We start from the raw sequence: 17,541 nt of genomic DNA, 5'->3' as shown, positions 1-17,541 counted from the left end.
GACAAAAAAAAAATTGCTGTCTCTCTCCAGGCAAGTACAATACACAGATCTGTCATGTTGGTGACTGCACATGCTGGAAACCAGATTCTGGATTAGAGTGGTGCTGGAAAAGCACAGCAGTTCAGGCAGCATCAGAGGAGCAGGAAAATCTATGTTTCTGGCAAAAGCCCTTCATCAGGAATATTCCTGATGAAGGGCTTTTGCCAGAAACGTCGATTTTCCTGCTCCTCGGATGCTGCCTGAAGATCTGTCATGTTGTCAAAATGTGTTTTTGGTGTTTGTGTTGCAATGCGAAATCCTCAGTGACCATGATGACTTCAGATTGGGAAACAGGTGGGCTAGCATTCACTCAGACTCCTTGGATGAAGGACATACTACATCTATCATTGGCAGTGTAGATTACATGGTGTTGTCCACTTTTAACACTGGTTTCCACGGTTGCCTCTGCTGGAAATTTCTTCACTGGCCTACAACAGGTGAACAAAGTGTCAAGTTGCCATCTTTGGCAGTTTGCAGTCAAAAGTCATTTGAACCCAGCATGGCATTTGTTAGCATTTTCCACAACATTACGTTGCTTGTAGAGTGGAGTTTATTCCTGCATCCTTAAAAGAAAAATTGATGTCCCCAATAGCTAGAGAGATCAGCTACAGTCAGTAATGGTTTTCACACTGGCTAGAGTTTTTTGGCAGCAGGGAGTATCAACTTGACACTCAAGGTAGCAGCGTCAGGATAAGAAAAGCTTCCTTACAATTAACTGTTTTATCATCTTTTTCCCTTGATACACACTGTTGGAGTTTCTGAGCCAGACTTCAAAAGCAAAAACAATGCTGGAGACCATTCAAGTGGTTTTATAACCTCAAACAGTGGGTAAAGCCTAAATTAGCAAAGCAACGTAGCTTACATTTTCCAAACATGAGCAGCAGTAGCTTTTCAGGCCACAGAACTTTAAGATAAAAAGCAATGGTGAAAGAGTGATGTGACACACTAAAAAAGTCGAGACATATAGCTTTTCAGGATGTGGGCAGAACCATTTTGCAGCAAATCATCTGCCATTACTGCAGCGCAGTCACCACTTACTGCACAGAATTATGCTATGCCTGGTCCTGAAGCAGTCCAGCCATGTATTACTGCAAGTGAATTCCTTGTGACCCAGCTACTTTGCAAGGGGAACTCCTTTTTCCTGCTGGATTGGACTGGAGCCAAACATTCTCTGCTTAAGTTGTGCTGAATAGTATTTTTTTTAAATGGTCAGGATAGGCAGCTATTCTCATCCTCTTCCTTATGGAGAGGAGTGCCTGTTTGTCAATCTGGTCCAAACTTTCATCGTTTGCTTCAGAATGATTGACAAATTTGATGAAATCTCTCTTTTTTTGGAGATATCCATTTCTCACTACATGTCATGGTTCCTACTTGCTGGGTCCAATTAGCTTTTAGATTAATTAGATTCCCTACAGTGTGGAAACAGACCCTTCGGCCCAACCAGCCCACACCGACCCACTGAAGAGTAATCCCACCCAGACCCATTTCCCTCTGACTAATGCACCTAACACTATGGGCAATTTAGCATGGCCAACCCACCTGACCTGCACATCTTTGGACTGTGACAGGAAATTCATGCAAACACAGGAAAAATGTGCAAACTCCACACAGACAGTTGCCCAAGGCTGGAATAGAGTCTGGGACCCTAGAGCTGTGAGGTAGCAGTGCTGACCACTGAGCCACCCGTGTTGTCTCCAATCAACAATTTTCTCAAAAATGGAAAGAAATGTGGATACTGGAAACAAAAAACAAAAACTGTGGGAAAAACGTCTGTAGAGACAAATTAGAGTTAACATTTCTGGTCCAGTGACTCTTCCTCAAACAATTTTCTCAAGGTTTGGTACCACATGCAAGGTTTGAGCACCCATTGATAAGAAGATCTTTATATCAAATAATAGCTTGACCAGAGCTGAGTGTTTTAGCACTCCAATTTGGTCCACTTTCATTCCTGATTTATTGCAGGATATCAATATGGAATTAACAATCTCAAATTTGCTTGTCACAGGTATCACTCTATTGGGTTTATTGTTCTGTTGGCAGGAATGGCTACCAACCTCAACACAGAATTTCACATTATCCAAAATGAATCATTGTGACTTCACTGTAGAAGAGACTAGATGTGACAGGGCCACGTGGCTGTGGAGGGTGTAATCTTGGTATTCTTTTACTAGAATTAACTATCGTTTGATGTCAGTTACCAGAACAAAATCAGTAACAAAGGAGACACAAGTTAAAATGCCTTATCATAAAACCTAGATACTAATAAGGTACTACACAAATTAGTTCTGAAGGGTCACTGAAACCAAAATGTTAAAGGATTTCACTCTATAGATGCTGCCAGACCTGCTGAGCTTTTCCAGCAAATTCTGTTTTTATTTCTGAATTCCACATCTGCAATTCATTTGGTTTCATTAGAGAAACAGGCCAAATTTGTGTTTCGAGAGTCTAAAAAAGTGAAGGGGTGATCAGATTGAAGTCTTCTAGATAACAAGAAAAAGGACAAAATACACCCCGAAAGCCATAGTATTGTCACAATAGTGACCATTGCAATTTTCTAATCCAAAGGCACAATTGGTACAAGGAGGAAAAAATACTATTTTCTAGTGATTATAAATGTAGATCAATCAGATTCTGGAATTTAAGTTTGTATCCCTTTTTAAATCTAACTTATTTATGCTTAGAACCTCTGTGACCTTCCTTTTTCCTTTCAAACCTAATAATGAATCATATTATGCACAATATTTGTAAGATGCTCATTCACTAATCTGTTACTAAATTCTGGTTCCCCCCATTATTTCAATAGATTCTGTATATGGCCTTCCCCAGTCTAGTTTAACCATATGATTCTGTTAAACCATTCCAAATCTCTTGATAGTCACACTGGTTAGATAAACATACAAACTCCCATTGGTTGGGGATTAGAGAACTAGAGAGCATAGTCTGAGAATTAGGACCAGACCATTCAGGAGAGATAATTCTACACAAGAGTGGGAGATGTTAGGGACTCTCTTCTACAAAATGGTAGTGGATGCTGGATCAGTTGTTAATTTTAACCAGAGATGTATAAATTTTTGTTAAACAAAAGTATTAAGGCACCTGGGCCAAAGGCAGCTAAATGGAGTTAGGCCACATATCACCACTGATCTCACTGAATAGGCAGAATGGCCTACTGCTGTTCCCATGTTCCTAAGCAAGCTGATTTATGGGGCTTACCATTCTTGGTAAGCCTATTTTGCCCTTTGTATTGGTGAGTAAAAAAAGAAAAAAAAAAAAATCAGATTCACAATCGTAAATCAATTTTAAGCAAATATGCAGTGTGGGAGCTAAAAATCTCGCTTTACGCAATTTTTTTCCTGCTTTAAAATCAAAATTTTAATTTCGCAAACCTATTTGGTTCGTGTATATAAAAATTGCTTTGTTGTGGGTTTTTACTGCAAAAAGGAATGAAAAAAGTTGAGACAGTGGTCCTGAGCAGTCTGCTCCAAAGCTCATAAAGTATACAGCTTGATGGACCTTGATTTCTTTTTATTAAAGAGAAGTTGGAACAATAGAAGTAGCCTGATGGGTGGAACCAAGCTCCCACAGAACCAGAATTTCAGTTTTAGCTTTCAGAAGCAGTTGCTGCTGGGATCTGGAAGTTGAAGTGTTTTTTTCTGTTACAGCTAAAAGCTGGGGGTTGCCTTCCTGCCTCTTGAATCACATGAGACAATTTATTTTTACTTTTCACTGGATTTCCCTTTGCCAAGGTGTGTTTATGGGGTGTTACGGTATTGGAACAGTTACTGTTTTAGTTGTTAAATAATCTATTATTTTGTAAAGTTTTCCAACAGAGTTGTTATTCCAATTTCTTCTTTCTTTTGTTGTCTTTTCACTATAGTATATTAATAAAGTAGGTTTTGCTTCAAGACTGGTAGCGTGACCATTGAGTTATATCTGGAATGCAATGCCTGGCACCCTTTAAAATAGGAACAGTTAGAGTCTAGGTTATCTTAATAGGTTTTAAGGAGATTGCGACAGGCCGATAACAAATTTGGGCTCTTTCTCAGGATCAAAATTTCTAATTCCAGGTTGTGTTGAGAATTATTCGACTCAAAAAGGCAGTCAGCAAGGCTTGTTGGTGTTCTCCTTTCAGGTGTTGAACTCAGTTGGTTTAAACAGGGTGTGTCTTGTGTATTAAAAGGTTCTTTCAATCAGAGTTTTCTGGGGGTGGGAGAAGTCACTTGGGAGATTTACAGAAAGTGAGCAAGACAAAGCTTTTGGAATTGGCAAACAAGCTGAAGTTAGGATTGCCAGTGTCTAAGGAAAGGGGAAATAATTGTGGCAATTGTGCAGCATTTACAACTTCCAGGAATGCCATTAGAATCTTTGGACATGGCTAAAATTCAATGTGTTAGATGCAAAAGAAAAAGGAAACTGTTTCAATTAAAAGCAGAGGAAAAAGAAAAAAAGGAAAAGAATGGCCCCAGGGAGAAAGTGCTTTTGAACATCAGGAGGTTGAAACTGAAACTCAAAATGGCTTAAAATGGCAGAAGTGGAGGTGAAAGTTAGGAGTAGTGATAAGGACAGTGGACAGCAATTTCATCACAGCAAAAGATCTGGTGGGGATCTGTTTAAATATGTCCAGGCATTGCCTAAGTTGGACAAGGTGACTGTAGAGGTCTTTTTCATTTAATTTGAGAAAGTGGCTAAACAATGGCCGGTGACAATGTGGGTATTGTTGATCCATACAAAGTTGGTTGGTAGAGTTGTGGGGCATTTGCAGCACTAGAGGAGGTATCTAAGTAGTATAATGAAGTGAAAAATGCCACCTTAAGTGCTTATGGGCCAGTAGCAGAAGCCTACAGACAGTTTAGAAATCTAAAGGAGGGAACCTAGTCAAATGTACAAAAAAAAAGTTGATAAGTAGAGAAAGCCACTAGAATATATATGACACTTTTAGAGAGACAATTATTCTGGAGTAGTTCAAAAATTCACTTCGAGTAGTGAGACCTCGTGGGAGTTAACACTGCAAAAGGATTAGGTAAAAACAATGACTGCAGATGCTACAAATCAGATTCTGGATTAGTGGTGCTGGAAAAGCACAGCAGTTCAGACTGCATCACTGCAAAAGGATTAGCAACCAAAATGGCAGATGATTAAGTTGGTTCACAAATCAAATCAAAGTTTGGCTTCCAACATCAATTTCAATCTGTGAGGAATAGAAATATCCTTATGTGGTAATGGAAAAGGAGATCACATTGTGGTAAACTATCTTTTACTATCTTCAAAGTTTAAAAAAAGAACAAAACCCTTGAGGTGGAAAAAGTAGTAAAAAAGCCCAGGTGGTTTCACTCCAATAAAATTGGCCACATGAAGTCACCATGTTAGTGATTTGGAAAAAAGCACTTGGAAGATGGGATGTGGGAGAGCTGGAGAAGCCAGTGGGTTTTATGTGGTAAAGGAAAGCACAGTGGAAGGTAAAAAGCTGCAAAAGGCACAAGAAGAAAAAAAAATGCCAGATTTTCCAAGTTTGAGAGAAGATTTATAGCTCGGGTACTCATTGTTGTGGATCTGTTCGCCGAGCTGGGAATTTCTGTTGCAGGCATTTCGTCCCCTGTCTCGGTGACATCCTCAGTGCTTGGGAGCCTCCTGTGAAGCGGTTCTGTGATGTTTACTCCAGCATTTATAGTGATGGGTGTCTACCGCTTCTGGTTCTCAGGTCGAGCTGCCTGCTGCAGTGGGACACACAGACCACATTGACCTGGACCCAATATACCGGTCACTGCAGCACACAGCTGGAACTGACAACCGGAAGCGGCAGATACAAATCACTATAAATGCCGGAGGAAACAGCACAGAAGCGCTTCACAGGAGGCTCCCAAGCACGGAGGATGTCACCAAGACAGGGGACGAAACGTTTGCAACACAAATTCCCAGCTCGGCGAACAGAACCACAACAATGCCAGATTTCTTTGAAGAATTTACTTGCGTGAATAAAGTCTACTCATGTATGCCAGAAGGAGCAAGTAAAGAAATTAAAAGAGAGAGATACGGGAGCAAGACAATTTTTGGTGAGAGATGAGCAGATATGTAATTCAGAATAAGTAATGCCAGAAAGAGTGTAATATGTTAAACTTGTACTGAGAAGAGCAGTGTACCATGATATAAAAAGAGGTTGGAGAATCCGGTGACAGGTGGTGAAGTGATTGGAGTACTAAAAGAAATTCAATTCCAGAAATACATTTTATCCTTGATAATGATTTAGCTGGATCACAGATGGCAGTGATGCCTATTGTGGTTGAAACTGGCAACTAAAAAAGGTGTTACAGAAAGTATACAGAGTCAGATGCACAGCATGGAAAGAGACCCTTCGGTCCAACTCGTCCAGGCCGACTAGATATTCTACCTAATCCAGTCCCATTTGCCAGCACCTGGCCCTTATCCCTCTAAACCCTTCCTACTCATATACTCATCCTGATGCCTTTTAAATGTTGTAATTGTACCAGCCTTCACCACTTGCTCTAACAGCTCATTCCTATACCATCAATGAAGAGGAAAGTACTATGATTCCTATGATTAAGTGTTTTGTTTAAATCAGAAGTTCATACTGAATTTTAGTAGTGTGGTTGCTCCACTGGTTGTTGAAATGCAGAAAATTTCAATGGATAGAGGAATGTCAAAGCAATTTGAAACACAAAGCTGTGTTAACCACTGCTCCAGTGTTAGCCACACCTCATTACACAAAGTCATTCAAGGTGACTATTGATGTGAATGACGTGGGTGTTGGTGTTGTACTCTTGTAAGACTATGCCAAGATAGAAAGTATGGGATATTTTTCCAGAAAACTTAATCAAAGAAATATTTCACAATTAAGAAGGAGACTTGAGTTTCGTACTGGCGTTACAACATTTCATATTGCCTGTAATGTGTCTAAGACAAAATGTACACACTGATCATAACCCCTTAATATTTTTGGAAAAATAAGGTAAAAATAGCAGACTCTTTAGATGTAGCTTATTACTGCAGCCATTCGGTTTTGAAAATGTGCAAAGGATATAAGCAGACAGGCAAAGACATAAGCTCTGAGTTTTGTGAAAAAAGATGTTCACTGAGCATGATTCAGATCAGATAAGAACTTGCAGTTAACAATGGGGTGGTGGAGGCAAGGGTGATGGGTTAACAAGGTGCAAAAGCAGTCATTATTGGAAGCATTCAGTATGCAAGATCACCTAACAAGGGGAAAAGTAGAGTATCCATTGTATGAATCCAGTTAACAAGGTTAAGAACATTCATTCTAATAACAGTAAAGGGCTTGGTCTCTGCTATTGATACTCCTTGATTGTAATGGCCACCCAATTAATATGTATGTTGCCTTAGCTGGATGCTCCTCCCTGTAAAAGGACGACATAGTTCATTGAGAAACTGCTGTTCCAGAGAAAACTGAGAACACATGTTTCTGTGCACATGGGCGATTGTTATCTCTCCCTCTAGGGCCCAGAATTTTAAAAAAAGATGGAGGTAAAACTATATTGTGTCACAGTGTTTTGCGTCAGCTGAGGGGGGAATAAAAAGGAGACGACAGTTTGAAAATTATACATGTGCCAGGACAATAAACGAAGTTGCTGCTGTGCAGCTGTGACTTTGATGGAGGCATTCAGTGGTGGGAAAAACAGACTGAAAGGACTCAAACGAACTTGCACCTAATGCAATGAATAATAATTTACTAATAGCATAAGATTAAAGGTTTCATTTTTAAAAACCATCTTTGTATATTTATGGCTCTTTTTCCGAAAAGACTGGAAAAGATGTGACAAGGGTGCTTTTGTGGAATTTCTATGGAACAGTGACTGTTTAGTAGTTAAATAATCTTTTATTCTGTAAAGATTTCCAAGAGAATTAAGTTATTCCAATTTCATATTTCGTTTGCATTAACTATAGTATATGAATAAAGTGTGTTTTGCTTCCAAGATTGGTAGCTTGACCAAGCAAATTGCATCTGGAATGTAACCCCTGGCAGTTGCCTTTAAAATCAGAAAAAAAAAGTCTAGGATATCTTCTAAATAAATTTTTAGGAGGTTTAGTCTGATCCATAACACTATAAATTCGAAAAAAGGTGACAAAAAATGTTAGGCAACTACAGGACCACAAGTGTAACAAATTGTGACAAAGACACCGTAAGCAGAGATAGAATAACCAAGGATCTGGATAAGTAGATAATCAAATAGCTACCATTAAGTTCTGAAAAGCAAATCATGTATTAGTAACTAAGTAATATTGAGATTGCTTATTGATGTTGTCAATACAGAATACATGATAATATTTCACAAATTAGATTTAAGAAAATAATGCACATCAGACTGCAGGCAACCTTACAAATTGGATCAGTAACTGATGAGGAGTGAGTCGAAAGTGTAAGAGTGCACTCCAATTGGCAGCATGTATCATGTGACATTCATTCATCAGAATCTAGACTGGGTCTTCCACTTTTTAAGTTTTTAGATCAGGTTTTTACTTTCATTGAAGGAAGTGTTTAATTGCACATTTGGTAATTCAAATACATTAGAAACAAAGTTATTGAAGAGCCATAGACAAACTAACAGCATTTGGCCCATAAGCCTCTTAAAAAAAAAACTTTTCCTTACCCATCCAGATGTCATTTAAAAGTGTTAAAATTGTACCAGCTTCCATCACTTTCTCTAGTAGCTCAATCCATACACACACCATCCTCTGCATGAAAAGTTGCCAGAGGTCCGTTTTATATCTATCCCTTCTCACCTTAAATCTCTGCCTTCTAGTTGTGAACTTGCCCATCCAAGGGAAAGACGTTGTCTACTTACTCCATCTATACCCCTCATTATTTTATAAGCCTCTAAGGTCAGGCCTCAGCCTCCAACACTCCAGGGAAAAGAGCCCCAGCCTATCCCGACAGCTCAAATCTTCCAAGCATGACACCACCCTTGAAAGGGTTCAGAAAAGATTTACAAGTTCCACAACATCCTTCCTATAAGATGATTCTAGGACTAGGAATTGAAGGAAGTAAGGGAGGTTGTACTGAAAATATTTAAAAGGAGCTGAAAGTTGGCAAGTCCACAGGACCAGAGCCTTAAAAAGGTGGTGACTATACAGAGTCAGTGCAATTTTGGATGATGATTAATTTCTGGAATGATTCTTTCCAGTTGAGTGCTTGCAAATGTCACCCCATTATTTACAAAATGATTAAGAATATGTAAAATACAGACAAAACTATCGACCCATCAGCCTTAAATCAGATTATGGCATTTTCCTTATCATAATCACAAGGACGTGACAAAATGGATACTTAGACAGCATGGATTTGCCAATGGAAAAAACAGGTTTCATAAAGTTGAAGTTGTTTGAGGAGATTTGTAACAAAAATGGCAAAAGGAAAGTCTAAGAAAGTATTACATTTTAATTTTCAGAAGGCTTTAATAAGAACACCCCTCCCCTCTCCCCAACCCCCACAAGTAGTAATTAGCAAGATTAAAGCACATGGGATAGGAGACAACCCAAGATTGACTAAAAGACAAAAACAGTAAGGAATAAATGGGTCATTCTCACATTGGCACACAATTACTAATGGGGTACTGCAAGGATTAGTACTTGGCTGTAACTGTTCACAATATATAATCAATTATTTCGACATTGGACCAAATGTAATATTTCAAAATTTGATTGAAAGATAGAAAATGGCTTCATGAGGATTTGCTCAGGCTTAGTAATTAGGCAAGAACACGGCAGGTGAAATATAATTTAGAAAAGTTAAGGTTACACACTTTGGTAGGTAGAACAGATCTTAATTGGAGAGAGATTGGAAAAAGTGTAAATGTGCAATGGGACTTGGGTGCCCTTAATTATGGGCTAAAACACAGGTGCAGCAACAATAATAAAGGCTAATGGAATGCTAACCTTTAATCAAGTGAAGATTTGAGTAAAGGAGTAGAAAAGTCTTGTTTCAATTATATAGGAGTTTGATTAGATTGCACCTGGAGATAGCGAGGACTGCAGATGCTGCAAAGTCAGAGTCAATAGAACGTGGAGCTGAAAAAATAAAGCACAGCAGGTCAAACAGCATCAGAATTTCAAGACAGTTGACATTTCAGGCAGGACCCTTCAGTCCTGATGAAGGGTCCTGCCAGAAACATTGGCTCTCCGGATGCTGCTTGACCTCCTAGTCTGCATCTGGACTACTATATGCAATTTTGGCCTGATCTCAGTCAGGATATTATTGTGACAGAGGCAGCACAATGAAAATCAGTGAGTTATTCCTGGAATGGCAAAATTATCCAATGAATAAATACTGGGTCAACTGAGTCTATATTCTCTGGAGTTGACAGATGATCTCATTAAAACTTACATAATATGTAAAGAAAAAAGAGATGACAGGGTAAATGAAAGCAAGATGCTGCTTTTGGCCTGAACTTGAAGAGAATTGGCCACTTAGGACTGAGGTGACATGTTTCTTTACTCAGACGGTGGTGAATCTTTTGAAACTCCAGGGAGTTGTGAAAATTTAGTATTTAAGTATATTCAAAGTGGAAATTGAAACCTTGTGGGTTACCAGTGGGGTAAAGGGGTTATGGGGATATGCGGATAAAGATACTGTAGTGCTTAAACAGCTATGATCATGTTCAATGAACCAATCGGCTTTTCTGGCTCAATAGCCTACTCTTGTTCGGTGTTTCTAAGTAAGTGTTCAAAACTACAATAGATAGCTCACCATATGGGCTCCACAACTGACAAATTCTGAAGGCAAAAGATTAGGAGCAGAGTAACAAAAGTATTCAGCTGTGCAAGCAAACAAAAACCAAAGCTCAACCATGGCAACAGAAATCAGAACAGGCCAAAAAAGGGATCTTGGTCACCAATGAGAAAATAGAAATTCAAAAATAAAATGGAAGTTATCCTTTGTCCTAACAGAGCCACATCTGGAATATAGTTTGGGATCTGGTGCCCAAAACCGCAGAGACTATTAATTTTAGGAGGAGTGTCTTAGAGATGGTCAATGCCTAGCATTTGTGTGGCATAAATGTCCAAGCCTGTATATTATCCAGATCTTATTCAATTTGAATATGGACTGCTTCAGCGTTTTAAGAGTCACAAATGATGCTGAATGTTAAATGCACAATCATCCCAACTTCTGACCTTACAATGGAGGGAAGATCATTGACGAAGCAGCTAAAGTTGGTTGGATCCAAGACACTCCTAAGAAACTTGCAGAGTGGGACTTGTGTAGTTTAAGAGAAACTTGGACCAAAGCATCTGTTTCCATGCTGTACAACTAGGAATACAGTCTAAATTCAACAAAATTACACTGGGGTTGAAAGTGTTCTATTAAGAGAGGACAGTTCACAAGGATTGTATTCTCTATTTTAGAATACCAAGAATTGATCCAAACCAAAATGTAGTGAAAGGGTTTTGATACTGTAGGTAAATAAATTTTATCTACAAACTTTAAAAAAAAACTTGCCATTGAAATTACAAGCAACATTACAAAAATCTGAAATTTGGATATTATGATAATTTAAATATCGGACTTCAGACCACTAATTTTTTGTGAAGAGAGCAAGAACAAATGGAGACAGGAGAACCTGGTCACAACCTAATTAAATGGCGCAATAAGCTCAAAAAAGTTGATTGGTCTATCCTTGTTCCAAAATTATTTGAATATATAATACTAAGAACTAAGTTTTTAGTATATAATACTAAACAATAAAATGGCTAATACAAGACAGAGAGAAGAAACACTTCCAAATAATTAGCATAAATGTTATAGTGGAAAAATGTCCTTAATTTACAAAGAGTAGTTTTTTTATGCAAAGAAAATCTAGGATCTTTTACTCCCCAATTTCTATCCATTTAAATCTTTTTGAACCATTAGCAGATTTAATTCAAAACAATATAAAAGTTTCAGAGAGATTATCTCAGCACTCTTCTTTAGGGGAAACACATGGAAATGGAGATATTTTCTCAACCTGTTCAGAGATGAAATGCTGCGTCTGGAGTAGGAGAGATATGAACCCAGGACTCTTGGTTCAGAGTTAAGAACACCACCACTTTGCCACAGGAGTCCTATAGCTGGCATTATTATTCATGCTGGTGTTTCAAATGAATTATACTCCTGTTAGAATTGTTCCATATTGGTTTGTTCAAGAATTTCAAGATGAGGTTTCAACCCAGTAATACAAATGCATGAATTAGAAGTTGAAATTCAGCCCATTGAATGGCAGAGCAGAGCAGAGTCAATAAGATCATGACTGATTGATGGGAATTTAGAACAATCTACCAATAAATGTTGAATATTTAAGGCAGATGTAGACAAGGAAATCAAAATGCCATTTCCAGCACCTTGTAAAGTGGAGAGATCCTCTTAAGAATTTCTCATCATCTGGAATCTTAAATACAACTACTAATTTTAAAACGTGATTCCCTCCTAGTTCTGGACTTATTCACAACAGGAATAGCCTAGTCAAAGCTATTTTTGATTTTATAGTTATTTTAAGAAAGCTGCTTAGACATGTTTTCATGCATCTCCAGTGCAGGTGGGACTTGAACTCTTAGCTCAGAGGTAGGGACACTACCACTGTGTTATAAGATTATTATTATACTTCAAATCAAGTCATCTCTTCTTATTCTTCGTGCCAGTGGAAGAAATTAGTCTGCCCATACATTCGAGCTACCAATCCAGTAAACCTCCTCTGAATTGACATCAATGCATTTGCATCCTTCTGTAAATAAGGAGACCAAAACTACACAGAGACAACTTGAGATCTGATCTCAATGCCCAGTGCAAACAAACCAAAGCATCCTTACTTTTATTCAATTCTAAGGAATACATCCCATTAGCCTTCTTGATTGTGAGATATACATGCATACCAATTTTGAGAATGATGCACCCAGAACGGAATCCTTCTGCAACTCAATTCTGCAATCATTCTCCTTTTAAGTAACACTGGACTTTTAAATTCTTGTTGCCAAAATTTCACATTTTCCTTTCATTATACTCTGCCAGGTTTATGGTACTCATTCAACTTATATCATTCGGTCTTCTCCACAACATACTTTCCTTTGTCATCTTCAAAGATTTACCCTACTTCCCTCATCTAAGTCATTGAAGACAACTGTAAAAGGCCAGTGCTCGCAATGACTGACAGACAGACAGACAGACAAAGGACCTGTTTATGCATAATACATTACTGTCCACGCTGCTGTTACCATGAACTTTAATTTTCCATATTCTCTTCTTGAAGATTTTTATAATAGCAAGACAGTGGAGATATAATCACCTCAAGTGAAAATGCTTGTACATACACGTGAAGTGCCATATCATATAAATTAAGTGCTGAAATAGGATTTAATCAGATGGCTCTTTCCTGCAGAACACATGATGCACCAAATGGCCTCTTGCTGTGCTGCTGAATTTCTGAATGGATGAAAACTGAAAGCCAGTACAGCATGGTGCTTCATAGGTCTATAATGATCATGTCTAATTATTAGAAGAAAATAATTTTAGTCAGTTTGATACTGCAAGTCACTAAAATAGCATTTTACCCCACCGCCCCCGAACATCATTGGCAACGTCAGCATTTATTTTCCAGAGGGCAGTAACAGTCATCCACATTGCTGGAGGTTTGGGTTCACATGTTGGTAAGACCAAGTAAAAATAGCAGACTTCCTTCCCTAAAAAGATAAATCATGAATGAGATGGATTTTTAATGACAATTAAGCAGTCACGCCATTAGGCGATTTAATTCCACCTCATTATCGAATTCAAATTTCATCTGTCGTAGCAGAATTCAAACCAAAGTCTCTATAAATTTAGCCTAAGGGTCTGGATTTACTGGTCCAGTGATATTACAACTACATCACCAGCTTCTCCTATCTTTATAAAATCTGATTTTTCCACCAGCATGGGGATTTTAATTTTGAAAGATGAAACTATGAAGTTACTAGGTAGGCATTGTAATCTTGAAAACTGTATATATACACACTTCTCAAACCAGGTACTTGACCCTCTGAAGTAAAAAAATGTAACTGTGCCAAAAGGAAACAAATGGAGCAAACTTTTCCATGATAAGTAACACTGAAACAATGGAATTTTAAAAGCTGTTTTTTCAAATGAATATTTGAAACCCAAAATAATCTTCACATATAAATCCATCACCAATAATACTTCATGACATAAATCTGCATTAAGCATAGAAAACATCTTAACCTGCGAGATGGAATAAAGTGCAATAGGACAGGTTTATGGGATTGTTGAAGCTTCTGTTCCACCTTTCTCCCAAATCAGAACCATCAATTCTTCTTCCAATCTCAACTGGAAGCAATAGCAATTACATTTTTAAAAAATTCACGATTAGGCAATAAATGCTGTCCCAGCCAAAGACACCCATCTCTAGTTACTCAAGATAATGGTATGTTGCCTTCTTGAACCACTGCAGTCTGTGCACTGTAGGTCCACCCAAAATGCCATTATAGAGAGGGGTCCAGAATTTTGACCCAACACTGAAGAAATGGTGATAGATTTCCAACTCAGGATGGTGAATGGCTTGGAGGGGAACACATAGATGACACCCCCAACTATCTGCTACTCCTGTTTTAGATGATAGTGCTCACGGGTTTGTAAAAGTTTTACCGAAGGAGCTTTGGTGAATTTCTATAGTGCATCTGTTGATTGTAAGCATTGGAAGAGGTGCCAGACAGGCTGCTGTGTCCTGAATGGTGTCAAGCTTTAAGCACTGTTGAAGCTGTAGTCTTTACAGGCCTCAAAACTTCATATGTTTAAAAACTTGGTTATTTGACTCTGGTAAAATTAGACTGTAAAGAGAATGACCTCTGATTCAAAAATATCTAAATGCCAATTGATATATGAATGTGATGCAATTAACATTTAATGGACTGGCATGCACGGATTCTCAAGTGATATTTGCAAAATATCCAAATTACGTTCTTTCCAGATCACAAAAACAACGTTTATGAAGGGTTACCAGTTCTAAGAAACATTAATTTTGTTGTAGATAACTCGTATCAGCATCAAGCAGAGTCAATTCAGTCAGAGTAAACGTTCAACTCCATTAAAGCTAAATCCTCACATACTCCTCTCCACCCCAACTCTAAAGATCACTCTGAACTGACTGAGCACCTATTTGAGGTGTGGGAAGATGACAGCTATGCCCACTAAAAAAAATGGATGCGATCAGCTAAATGGCCTATTAATGGTTCACATTCACTTCTCTCAATTTTGTAGCATGAGACAGTCACAGATTGCAGTACATATTAGATCAGGAGAGCTTGTTGCAGATTTAAACTACAAAGGCAAAATGCCCTGCAGCACAGCATCTTGCAGCTAATCAATATAAGCACAACCACTAAGCTTGGCACTGTCACTTTAGATTCTGTGTTCATAAAAAGTAAATTGTCTTTAGTTTACTTTGCAAACATGTGAAACACATTTAATAGTACAGAAATCTAACATTAGTCAGTGAGTGTATTGTCCAGCCCACTGCAGATTTTAGCTTATAAAACATCCACTTCTCAAAATATAAAATATCAATTTCACAACAGTAAACCAAATGTACCAGTGATTCATTAAAATGTTTAATTGTAGTTTAATTCCATTAATGCACTAGAAATTTTGATTTCAAAATTGTTCAACAACCAATGTATCTAGATAGCTCACCAAAAATAAATATGCTACCAGTCTACCCTCCCACACACTTTATAAATTAATTTAAATAGATTGCATTTAAGTCTCTATTACATTAGATATGTAACTAACACGGAGCATAAATTTGTTAAGTAAAAACAGCAGATTGCCAGGAAACGATTTCAATTTCAATTCTGAACAATCGTCTTGATTTGAGACGGCTACGACTTGAAAACGCTGTACAAATGCACTCTAATACAGAAGATAAAGACTTGATTGGAAATGCAAAAATAATCGAAGTAGCAATTAAGAGTAGGATTAGAATTGCGTTTACACATTATGTGAAGTTACATCCGAAAGTCGAGCCTTAATACAAGGAATTAATCCTTCATGGTTTTCGGGAGATTTTGATGAGATTTTCCCCCTCCCAAACAAAATAACTGGCAGGTTGTAGAGTATTAAAATACTAACGTATTAGAAGATAATATTCACCGAAGTAGATTTTACAGCAGCCGAGTACCCCTCCTCCTGCTTTAAAAAAATTGGCAGCCGTTTTGAGCGGATGGCTGTTTAAAAAAAAACGATTTCCAGCTTTACAGTGTGCAAAATTGGGCCTGTTTGACGGTGGTAACCTATCAAGCTTCTAGTTGTGGAGCTGCCAAAGGTCCAACAGCAATGAAGCAGATTGCGAAACAAAGACTAAACGAATTCCCCAGGAAGCTGCACCTTTAACACCAAAAATAATCGTCACTTTCATTGCTATTGTCTGGCTTTGCCATTGCTCCGCCGCTGGTTATTTTACCTGGTGTGAGTCGATGGGCTGAGGAACTCTCTCCGCCGAAGGCCGCCGGCTCAGTCTTCAGGTACTTCTGGGGCGATGGTGTCCCAGTGCCGGGGCCTGTTAAAGGCATACACCGCCTCCGCTTCGGGGACTGAGACTGAGGGCTGAGCAGCGCATCAAACTCGACGCTTCGTTTCAGTGTGGCCCCACACGCCATGATCCGCCAACACACGCTCACTGCAACCGAACTCAAACCTAAACGGGAGGAGAGGGCAGGGCAGGAAGGCAACGACCGAGCGCTCTGGGGAAACCCACCGACCTCCGCGCTTCCTCCTCCTCCTCCTCCTCCTCTAGTCTGAGTAAAATTAACCCTATTCAATCCTGTCAGGAAAGGTAAAAACTCCAAAACGGCGGAGTGAAGCCGCCCTGTTTAAGGATGGCACTTCTCCTTCAGCCTTTCGCTTTTCAAACAGCAATGGCGTCTCCGGCCAGGCAACTAGCAACAGCCTGACTATCAGCAGCGTCATAATGTAGACAGCTCCACTCAGTGCCACTGCTGAGGGAGGACCACTCACACAACATATAACATTGCCTCACTAAAAACCACTCACTCACTAACATACCCTCATCAAAACTATTCTACTGTAGAAACAAATTTAGAATACATTATTTAATACTTTACTAACATGGAAGTAGATGTACTAAATAAACCTAAGTCATATGAAGTCACCTACCATTATTTCTTCATACATGCATTTCTCTATTAAAGAGACACTATCTTTATTTTGCAGGTCTGCATTGGTTGATGTTCAAAATTAAAAGTCCTTAATTCCACCAGTTTTTAAAGCACGGTTTCCACCCATCCGACGGAGGTGGAATTCAATTAATTTCAAAAATAATAATTGGAGGAAGTTGTAAAATATATTACAGATTTTTGGTCATAAAATTAAGCTTAACAAATAGTATTGTTGATTTTGGGGACTTGTGACCAAATTTGACTAAAATAGGCAGTCGACAATGGGTAACAATTTTCTGATAGTTGAGTTTTTCTAAGACAAACCAGGGCAGGACTTAT

General features: G+C 38.5%; 1 protein-coding gene across 1 annotated transcript in view; it reads right to left on the bottom strand.

Moving 5' to 3' along the window:
• akirin1 (akirin 1) overlaps nt 1-16,977 on the bottom strand; it is a 38,362-nt gene extending 21,385 nt beyond the window's left edge. Inside the window, exon 1 of the mRNA XM_072548479.1 lies at nt 16,488-16,977. Within this exon, the coding sequence (XP_072404580.1) occupies nt 16,488-16,683 (196 nt within the window). The 5' untranslated portion in view covers nt 16,684-16,977. The remainder of the gene's footprint in view (nt 1-16,487) is intronic.
• Nucleotides 16,978-17,541: the final 564 nt, after the last annotated feature.

This window comes from Chiloscyllium punctatum, chromosome 27, assembly GCF_047496795.1.
Source record: "Chiloscyllium punctatum isolate Juve2018m chromosome 27, sChiPun1.3, whole genome shotgun sequence".
NCBI lineage: Eukaryota > Metazoa > Chordata > Chondrichthyes > Orectolobiformes > Hemiscylliidae > Chiloscyllium > Chiloscyllium punctatum.
The sequence above is the reverse complement of the archived record's forward strand: the minus strand, read 5'-3'. Positions and strand labels throughout refer to the sequence as shown.